Below are 10,069 nucleotides of genomic sequence, written 5' to 3'. Positions count from 1 at the left end.
AGCCAGAGCCATCGGCACCGTTCCTGCTTCTTGGTGTGGAGCGGAGGCTTCTGGCGAGGCCGGAGCCAACGTGACTTCGTCCTCAGGTCGTGTTTTTCTGCGATTTTGGCTTTTGCCCAAACCGGCATCGCTTGCAAGCTGGATACGAAGAAAAAGAAAAAAAATCAGTTGCTTTTGGTTTGTCACGAAACTGGCCGATCTTATTGGAAGCGGGGGTTTTGAGTCAGTGGCCAGCTGATTTTTGAGGGGAACTGATGCTGATTGATGCCAAGGGAATACTTTGTTGTGGAAAAGCGAGGCGTGACAGCCCTCTCCTGCTGATTGAGGAAGGAGCGCTCATGAGACAGTCATGGGATGAAACGCTTTGCTCGAGATCATGTTTTCCATTGCTCGTGGACAGTGGGGCTGCGAGCACTCGCAGCCCAAGCAGAGTCCTCCTCGTAGCGTAAGGTCTGTGTAACTCCCCCTGTGTGAAAGGAGCGGGGCCAGCCTGTGCTTTTGTTTAATTGAGGGACATGTTCTGTCTCAGGGTCTTAAGCAGGATTTTGGCAAGAGTAAAACTGAGAACCAGGAGTTCCAGCCTATGACCTTTTTACACACCTGGTGACCCTCAAACCTTATCTAAAGCAGTTTTGATTGTTGTCGTTTAAGAGATTACATTGCAACAGTTGAAACGGTTTTGTTGAAGTGTAAACACCGCGTTGTTGACAGTCGGGACAACACTCCAGTGTCACAAACCCGGGCAGGCTGAGCTGGGTGATTCCCCGTGACCTGGTGCCGGTGGAAATTTGGTTCTTTCCTGGTATCACGAGTGCCCGTTTCTTCGCTTTGTAGGGTGACCACGAACGGGCACTGGTGTCTCGCCTGTCCTGCAGATGGTTCCACTTGCTCATTTTTCCCTTGTGGGGACAAGTGATGAATGGTCACTTCTCCTTGTGACTCTGATAAAGCTTTGACTCAGTGTTACTTTGCTCTGTGGATCAAGCGACTGGGTTTAACTGGGATACTGTGGGCGCATAGAGCAACACACTTTACTCCATTTTCACTACTTTTCTACTGAGCTGATGGAGAAATGAATTCTGGACACATGATAGCTGAGAAGTTGTACATAGCGCCAAGACTTGAGCTGCGGATGTTTAAGACATGAGCCGAGGCTGTCTACCAGATGTCAATTCTTAAATTAAGCCAGAATAATCCAAGAGTAGGAGGAGTTTGGTTAAACTGGAATTCAGCCTTTTGCAGTAGAGTCCATTCTCCTTTCCTCAGGAGACAGGAAAGGTTTTAGAAGGTTTCCTTTCAGTAGTGTGCCAGAAAACACAACCTGACTGTAGAAGCTGTGAGTTTTTGAGCACAAGATTTGCTGCTTCACTAAGTCCAGGCTTTTGCGTGGGCTGTTTCAGTGTCATGGAGCCTCTGTGGTTAAAAAAGAAAAAGCCTTGAAGCTGAGTATTGATATTAAGGTCTTCTCACCATTTGTGGGCTATAAATTGCAGTGACACCAATTATTACTTCTTTATCACCAATTATGGATGTTTATGCCTGCTTTGTAAAGATCTTGCAACTGTATATTTTCCGTAGCTTAAAATGTCAACTCGCCATTGTATTTTTTTTTCTGGTGGCATTAAAATTATGCCTAGATACAGGCTTCCATCAGTGTTTTTCTGTGACTGACAAAAAAGCCAGCAAATTATGTATCTTAATGTTACCTCAGGTGCATTGCAAGTAGCGGCAAAAAATGCTGGCAACACAATTCAGTGCCAAATCCTTCTTGTAGAGCTTGTAATAAACACACAGGTGGTACAGAGCTGGGCCCGGAATCTGCAACCCTGAGCCTGGTGGTAGGAATTAAACTCGGAAAACTTTACGCAGGATATTTGCGATGGGCTGAGAAAGGACCTGACCTGTGCCTTGCTCTCTTTCAGCTTATAAAACTGTATCGGGTGTGAATGGTCCCCTGGTTATCTTGGATCAAGTGAAGGTAAAAATTCAGATTCTTAATGAATGGAGTTTTTTTGAGGAAGGGTGTACAAGAAAAGCTAAATCTAGACTCTTGGGAAATTCATGGGGCCACAACTTTAATACAAGATACGTTTCTGACTGCTGAGATAAATGAGAATAAGCAAACTGCTGTGAAATGAAGGAGGGTTGTCAATGTCCTGAAGAAAGGGAGAGTAGTTGAGGCTGTTGAGGAAGAGAAAAGAAACATTGTTTCAGTTTTGCCAAAATCCCCCCAATGTTGTGTAAACGTATGTGTGGAAATGTATGTATTTGTTCTGCTCTTGAGGCTTCTGTTGCCACAGTGGAAGTGCTCCAAAAGGGAGCTATAAACAGTTTGGGCTTCTTTGCAAATTACCCTTGAAAGCAAGTTACTGGTGCTGTGTACAGGCAAAAGGCAGCTTCTTGTTCTCATTGTCAGACACAGTTTCATGACTGTTCTTCTGGATTTTAAGGCTTTCCACCTTTTTTCTCCTCCAGTTTCCCAGGTACGCGGAGATCGTCCACCTGACTCTCCCCGATGGCACAAAAAGAAGCGGGCAGGTTTTGGAAGTCAGTGGCTCCAAAGCTGTAGTTCAGGTACAGTTAGGCACAGGAGTGTCTCATTGCAACAGAAAAGTATTTTATTAAATAACATTTGTCTGAGCCATGCCCTATCTATCTTGTGATATGTTCTTTTCATACCATAAATAAATCAGAAATCATCTCCTTATTCTGCCTTGGTTTTCTGCACGGTGGCTGATCAAGTTCTCAAGCTGTGAGGCAGTGTTCTAGTGTGTTACTTTGTAAAGCACAATACCTACTCCTTTCTCCTCTGTTTTTTTTGTTCTTCTGTTATCTTTACAGGTATTTGAAGGAACTTCAGGTATTGATGCTAAGAAAACCTCTTGTGAGTTTACTGGGGATATTCTTCGAACCCCTGTCTCTGAGGACATGCTTGGTGAGTTCTGCATCTTGCTTTGAAGAATGAACAGACTTACCACGTGCTAACTTATTTTCACAGTGACTTACATTTAGATTTAATTGCTGTTTCCTGTAGGCAGAGTATTTAATGGATCAGGAAAACCCATAGACAGAGGCCCCATTGTTTTGGCTGAGGATTTCCTTGACATATCGGGTAAGTTTTAATCCATTTCTGGCATGGAATTAAGGACAAATCTGGTATTTCTGATTTCTCAATGTTGCTATAGTTTAGGTTTTGAACATAGGATATAACTGCTGGGGGAGGTTAATCTTATTTTTAAGTGTGTGTGTGGCATCAAACTCAGATTTACACAAGTGCAGGACGATGGGGTAGCAGAAAAGAACTGTGTTCAGCAATGCTTGGAAGCTGTTCTTTGGGATCTACAAAAGGCTCAGGTTTGACCAGGCACAGCTGGAGATTTGTAGGTCTAACAGTGGGGTTTGCGCCTTGTGAGATGAGCCACAGATCAGTGCTCAAGGTCAGTGGTAGTTTGATCAAGCTTCAAACATGTACATGGAATAAATTGTGTTCTCTTAAAAAAAAAAAAACCAACATAACAGGTCAGCCGATCAATCCCCAGTGTCGTATCTATCCAGAAGAAATGATTCAGACTGGCATTTCTGCTATTGATGGTATGAACAGTATTGCCAGGGGGCAGAAAATCCCCATATTCTCAGCTGCTGGCTTGCCCCACAATGAAGTGAGTACTCAAAGCAACTCTCTAAACACTTAGTGGCTTGCGTTTCCCTGGGGTTAAAAAGTAAACTCCGTTAAATTCTGCTCTGTGTAATAGCATCAGATATACAGACCGAAACACTTTTTCCCCCCAGATTGCAGCTCAGATATGTCGCCAAGCTGGCTTGGTGAAGAAATCCAAAGATGTGATGGACTACAGTGAAGAAAACTTTGCCATCGTGTTTGCTGCTATGGGTGTAAGTCAATATTATGAAAGGAAAATGATGCTTGAGTAATAACCAAATGCTGTGAGTAGCTGAACATTATTTGTTTGAAAGTATGCTGTACTCATATATTAGTCTTAAGTATACTGAAGTACAGATTGCATGTTTGTAACTGAGCAGTGCTAAATGGCCTGGCTGAATAGCTGAAAATCGCAATTAACCAGAAGTACTTTAACAAAGTGTGTCTGATCAGGATAAAGTATCTTAAACTGAGAATCTCTAGCCTGGAATTGTAGAATTAACTCGTTCTGGGAATGTAGGGGTGTCTTCATAATACAGAGAGCTTTGCTGATGGGTGATTAGTGAGGTGTTTAGACCTTAATATGATGCAAAATGTAGTATGGTAAGATCTGGTCTGGAATTGATGCTTTAATGTTGTGATTTAGGTGAACATGGAAACTGCCCGGTTCTTCAAATCAGACTTTGAGGAAAATGGGTCCATGGACAACGTGTGTCTGTTCCTCAATTTGGCCAATGATCCAACGTAAGTAGTTACACTGCGATGGTTGGGAAAAGGCTGAGAAGGACAAGTGAACTGGAAGCTGCAGCCTCACTGGTGTCCTGCCAGGTGTCACTTAAGCTGACATTTTGCAGCAAAGTTGAATGTGAAATGCTGGAACTCCAGCTGGTGCACGTAGCGGGTTTTCAGAGGATTTTAAAGTATTCATGACTTCAGACTGTCACCTGGCAGCCTTCAAGCCCTTGTCATAAACAATGCCGTGCTGTTCTGTTTCAGCATTGAACGCATTATCACGCCTCGTCTGGCCCTCACGACAGCAGAGTTCCTGGCGTATCAGTGCGAGAAGCACGTGCTGGTCATTCTGACAGACATGAGCTCCTACGCCGAAGCTCTGCGAGAGGTACGTGCTTACCGACTTGTGCTGGGTGTCGGCAGAAAGGGCTCAGGGTATAAAGTGAGAACGTCGACTTCTGCTCAAGCTCTTACGATTAATATTCATTACTGTGTTCTTAAGTAGCCAGCGAGGTTTTTAGCTACTCATTGATTGTCTAGGGTAATGTTCAGCTGGCTAAAAGCTCTTGCTTCTGTGATAGCTCAACTTCTGTGACTGGCGGCATTCAGCAGTTTGATATTATAGTTTTGGATTTGCCTTGGCATCTTGTCTTGTCCCACATGGTTGTGGTGACATTTCTTTTAACAGGGATTTGTGTGGCTGTATTTTGGTATCGCCTGCAGGAAGAGATACTTCAGGTCGCTGGTGTAGCTTAATTAGGGGAGACAGTGGGTCTGTATGAGTGATTTGACTCCCTGGAAATGTTTTTTGTGGCTCTCCTCAGGTCTCAGCAGCTCGAGAGGAGGTACCTGGCCGCCGGGGCTTCCCAGGCTACATGTACACAGACTTGGCCACTATATACGAGCGTGCTGGGCGCGTGGAAGGCAGGAATGGTTCCATTACTCAGATTCCTATTCTTACCATGCCCAATGATGGTGAGTTATTTTCAAGTGTTTTTAATAAATGGCACTTTAAAGGACTCCTTTAGAGCAACCTGCCTTATTTTGGACACAGAGCAAGATGGGAGGTCCTGTGGCCTTTAGGTTTCCATTTGGATAGTGCAGTTCTTGCTGCCTTCTCTGTCTCTATTGCTAATAGAAGGGCTTTGCCCGTTTCAGACTTCAGGACTGTTCTTACAGCTCAAATCCTTGCATAAGAGCACTTAGTGATATCTGGGGGTACTAACTGGTGGCATTTTACTTTAGAAGTCACATATCTGCAAAAAGCCACTGCATCAGTGCTAGAATGGATATAAAAGGTCTGAAAACTGTCAAACCATGTTTTTTCTGCAGATATTACTCATCCTATCCCTGACTTGACTGGATACATCACTGAGGGACAAATCTACGTGGATAGGCAGCTGCATAACAGACAGGTGTGTACCACACTGGTTAGAACAAATTATAAGATTACTCTGTTCTTTTTGAAGTATTAATGTTGAAATTCTTGGATGTCTCTTTCCTCCAGATTTACCCACCTATTAATGTCTTGCCCTCCTTGTCTCGACTGATGAAGTCGGCTATTGGAGAGGGTATGACCAGGAAGGATCACGCAGATGTATCCAACCAACTGGTATGTAAAAACAGATTCATTTCAAATATACCTTGTGCTAAACAGCCAGTAATGGGCATGCCAAACAGTTGCAATCCAGAACACTCCGGAGGCTGCTTTAAAACATTGGCTGAGTGTCTAGTGAGACACTTCAGTTTTGAACAGAAATGGTTACGTGGATGCTGGAGGTAAAAGCACTTGTTTCCATCCGCTCCAGTATGCCTGCTATGCCATCGGGAAGGATGTCCAGGCTATGAAGGCTGTGGTTGGTGAGGAGGCTCTTACCTCAGATGATCTTCTTTATCTGGAGTTTCTGCAGAAGTTTGAGAAGAACTTCATTGCTCAGGGTAAGTGTCTGTTCCAGGCACATCACAGTGTGTTAACACCTATAGAACATCTTGTTCTCGGCTCTGCCAGGCGGTGAGACGCTTTCCTGCCCCACGTTTCAGTCTGTGGTTGCTTTCTGCAGGTCCTTATGAAAACCGCACTGTTTACGAGACCTTGGACATTGGCTGGCAGCTTTTGCGAATCTTCCCCAAGGAAATGTTGAAGAGAATTCCTCAGACAACACTGGCTGAATTCTATCCTCGAGATTCGACTGCAAAACACTAGCCACAGCTTCATCTCTAACTCCTTGCTCTGTGAAATGCTGTTCGTTTTCTTTTTTCATGTGTTGGTGTTTACTTGTTGCCCTTACAATTAAAACCGAGAATAGGTGACATTTGTGCCAGTGTTCCCATGTACACTGATACCAGTTTTTAAAATATCCCTTCTTCCAAAGCCTGGATCTTCAGGAAAATATTTAGGCCAGCTCTTAGGAATGTGCAATAGCTACCCCAAAGTTTGGTTTTTGAACTGAACCTTTTGTAGGCATGTTGAGGGAATGTCCAAGATTACCAGAAACTGCAAATCTTTCCTTTTGGAGCAGGAGCACATGGTTCAGAAAACATGAAAGAGCAAATGTGACTTCTTTTGTCCAAAGCATCTGCTCGATCTGATCACACGCAGTCGCTGTGCTGCTGGTCGAACAGATGGTAATGCTGCTATCCTGCTCCTGTGCCTGAAGACCAGGCCGATATGTGGAAAACCCTGTGCGTGACAATGTACTGTTCTGAAAAATGCAAGCATCACTGATTTTTTTTACTGTGGCTTAGGATTCTTAAAGGTGTGCGTGTTCTGAGGACACTAGCAGGCAGGCCAGGGGCTTTTCCACAAGCAAAGGTCTTTGCAGAGGTCACAGGCCAGTGGGTTGCTACCTGAAGGTGGTATGATAAGGCTTAATTACTGAGTTAAAGGTTTCAAATTCAAGTTTGCAGAATAAGCTTCCTACTTGTCCTTTTTTCTTTGAATTCTGGAAGTTCCAGAGACACAAACCAGCAGCTAAAGCATTCTGAGATCAGCTGTGTGCCCATGGGCAGAGCTGCAGGTCACTCAAGGCTTTGTGCTGCTACTGAAGGGGATTATAGATGTGAAAAAACCTCTGATACCTGGCACAGTTGTACTGGTGGGAGATTAGCTTTGAAAGTGTCTTGTGCTGAAGGATGCAACAGGAGAAAGCAACAATGTGTGAATGGATATTTTGAATTCTGTTCCAAAGCACGCCCAGGCGGCACTGGGTCCCCAGCCGAGTTTGAAGCTGTTGTTTGCACTCCAGGTGCGGATTTGACCAGCCAGGGGAGCTCGACATTCCCAAACACTGCACACTTGGCTAGTCACTTCAACCTTGGGTTTGTATTTTTCTAACCTGGTTCAGATGAGGCTCCGAGCCCAGTGCTGGCAGGCTTGCTTGCTTCTTTTCCAGGCTTAATGTAGTCTAAGCTCTGGTCTGGCTAACCAAAGCATGTTGCACCTCTCGAAACGCCTTCAGTGCTTGTCTAGGAAGGTGCTAACATGACTCAAGCAATCGTGTGCTAATTCCAGCTTGCCCTGACGTCTTCTCTGTGCAGTTCTTTCTATAGTTTGTTCCGTGTTCTCTGTAAGTTGGATGCAATAGCAACTTTATTCCAGTGCATTCCACCCTAAAGCTGTGTCAAGTCTATTTTTCTTGAGGTGTAGGGTTGGGAGTGTTGGCATGAGAGTACTTTAATGTAGAGAATATCTAAATAAATTAAATATGGAAAGTGTTGAACAAAATGGAAGCTCTTGTGATTCTGTGGTTGACAACTTCAGGTCTTCCAGCAGCAACCGCTATGTCCTTTGTCACCAGGGATCCTGTTTATGTGAATGAAAAAGCACCAGGTGCTGATGGGGGAAGGAAGCACCTTTCCTTTCCTTTCTGCTGATTTTTGCTCCTCATCTTTGAAGGTTCGTGCCCTGATGCGCTGAGCTGCTCTGACACCATCTCCGTCAACAGTTTGTTCTGACTGATAAAAGCCTGAGGCTGTCTCAGGTTTTCTCCTATTAAATGTTGTACTGTGCTAGAATTTGAGCTGTTTCTTGTACAGAAGTACAAGTCCTTGAGGTAGATAAAGACATTAACTTTAAAAAAAAAAAAACCAAACAACCCAACAACAACAAAAAACCACACAAACCAAACTCATTTAAATGTGCAAGCTGGTTCCTGCAATATGTTTTTCACCAGGAGAGACACTAAGTTACAAATCCTATAGCTGTAGCCTCAGTATTAATAATGGCTTTGATTGTCCCACAGAGCTTGAAAGAGTGTTGGGGGAAGAAAAGGAGGATCTAATAAGCTAAAAACACCTGATGGCTTAAAAAATGTTGGGCCGAGTGCTTTTGACTTTTTCTGCCCATTTACCCCCTCAGTTAGAGCCCCTCTGTCTTCAGAGCAAGAAAACAACTCCGCGGACAGATGACAGCTCAGTAATGCAGGTTTTGAAAACACGAGTAAGAGGAGAAATTCCAAAGTCCAGTGAATTCCTGAAACCTTTCAGCAGGTGATGGGGTTTGGGGACAAAGATTGAAGGAATTTCTGCAGTTATTTAGACAGCAGCACAAGAACTGCTTCAGAAACTCTCAGTTCCACTGCAAGCAGCAGCACATCCCTGGGTGCTGCTGAGCTTGTTTGGATGCTCCTGACTGCAAATGGGCCAAGTTTTTGAATGGTGCTGGTGAGGAGCAGAGGTCAGGCTGGTTCTGGTTTGCTTGGCTTGACAAAGTCAAGGGAAAAGGTCCTGCTTATAGAAAAGCCCAGCCTGCTGAGGGTCTTCAGCTCTTATTCAGGGGAGTTAATTCGGGTTTATGTGCTGCTTCAAGCTCTCGGGCTGCTGGTTTCGTGAGGCATCTGTGTCATCAGACACGGCACTTAGTTGGATGCTAAACAAACAGCCCGATATTTCACGGCGCGGAGACAGCAGGTACCATGCTCAATGGGATGTGCTGCTCTCCCAGCTGCTGCCTTCGTGCATTTACACTCTGTTTGCTTCTTTCTTTTTCTTTTTTTTTTTTTTTTTCCTGGTAATGACTAATGAGGACTGCCTGGGGGTCTTATCCCCCTTTGCCAACTGATGTCAGCCAGTCAGGTCCCTCTGCAAAGCACACGCCAGCTGTCGGCTCATTTCGGAGGGGAGCAGAACAAATATTGGACACATTTCCCCCCACCCTGCCCCTTGGGTTTTCGGTTGGGACTGGCAGATGCAAGGCAGGGGAACAGGCTGGTGGGGAGAGCTGCTGCACGTTATTTGCACATCAAAAGCAGCTTTTGCCTCTGACCCTCTATCACCCTGCGAGCAAGAGGTGGCTCGATTTAATTGCTATTTCAAAGGCAGCCCTGCTCTGGTCTCTGCTGAGATTTTAGGTCTGACTTTGCCCCCTCCCATAGCCAGAAACTGGTGTGGTGGCACCGGGGTGTTAAAAGATGCAAATCAGCTTTTCTCCATCTTGAAGCTTATTTGCATGCACTGATTAGTTCAACAACTAATTCAAAGTCCTTCTGTTTGAGGCTGGTTGGCACTCGGGCAGCTGGACTAGAGCTGACACCAAGCGGGGGACCCCAGTGACGGGTGGGGGGTGCAGGAGCTGGCGCTGCTGCTCCTGCTTTGCCCCCATCACCTGAGCCAACGTGTCCCTCATGCTCAGATGCTTCCTCGGCCCGGGAGCCCCAACACGCACTGATGCCATCCCGTTCG

The 10,069-nt window shown here is 45.0% G+C and overlaps 1 protein-coding gene across 1 annotated transcript in view; it reads left to right on the top strand.

Annotated features, from left to right (window-relative positions):
- ATP6V1B2 (ATPase H+ transporting V1 subunit B2) overlaps nt 1-8,102 on the top strand; it is an 8,822-nt gene extending 720 nt beyond the window's left edge. Inside the window, exons 2-14 of the mRNA XM_065651523.1 lie at nt 1,923-1,978; nt 2,476-2,574; nt 2,842-2,935; nt 3,035-3,112; nt 3,520-3,659; nt 3,790-3,891; nt 4,305-4,402; nt 4,655-4,778; nt 5,215-5,365; nt 5,723-5,805; nt 5,898-6,002; nt 6,199-6,328; nt 6,451-8,102. Coding sequence (XP_065507595.1) covers nt 1,923-1,978; nt 2,476-2,574; nt 2,842-2,935; nt 3,035-3,112; nt 3,520-3,659; nt 3,790-3,891; nt 4,305-4,402; nt 4,655-4,778; nt 5,215-5,365; nt 5,723-5,805; nt 5,898-6,002; nt 6,199-6,328; nt 6,451-6,593 — 1,403 coding nt within the window. The 3' untranslated portion in view covers nt 6,594-8,102. The remainder of the gene's footprint in view (nt 1-1,922; nt 1,979-2,475; nt 2,575-2,841; nt 2,936-3,034; nt 3,113-3,519; nt 3,660-3,789; nt 3,892-4,304; nt 4,403-4,654; nt 4,779-5,214; nt 5,366-5,722; nt 5,806-5,897; nt 6,003-6,198; nt 6,329-6,450) is intronic.
- The last annotated feature ends 1,967 nt before the right edge of the window (nt 8,103-10,069 follow it).

This window comes from Caloenas nicobarica, chromosome 25, assembly GCF_036013445.1.
Source record: "Caloenas nicobarica isolate bCalNic1 chromosome 25, bCalNic1.hap1, whole genome shotgun sequence".
NCBI classification, from domain to species: Eukaryota; Metazoa; Chordata; class Aves; order Columbiformes; family Columbidae; genus Caloenas; species Caloenas nicobarica.
The sequence above is the reverse complement of the archived record's forward strand: the minus strand, read 5'-3'. Positions and strand labels throughout refer to the sequence as shown.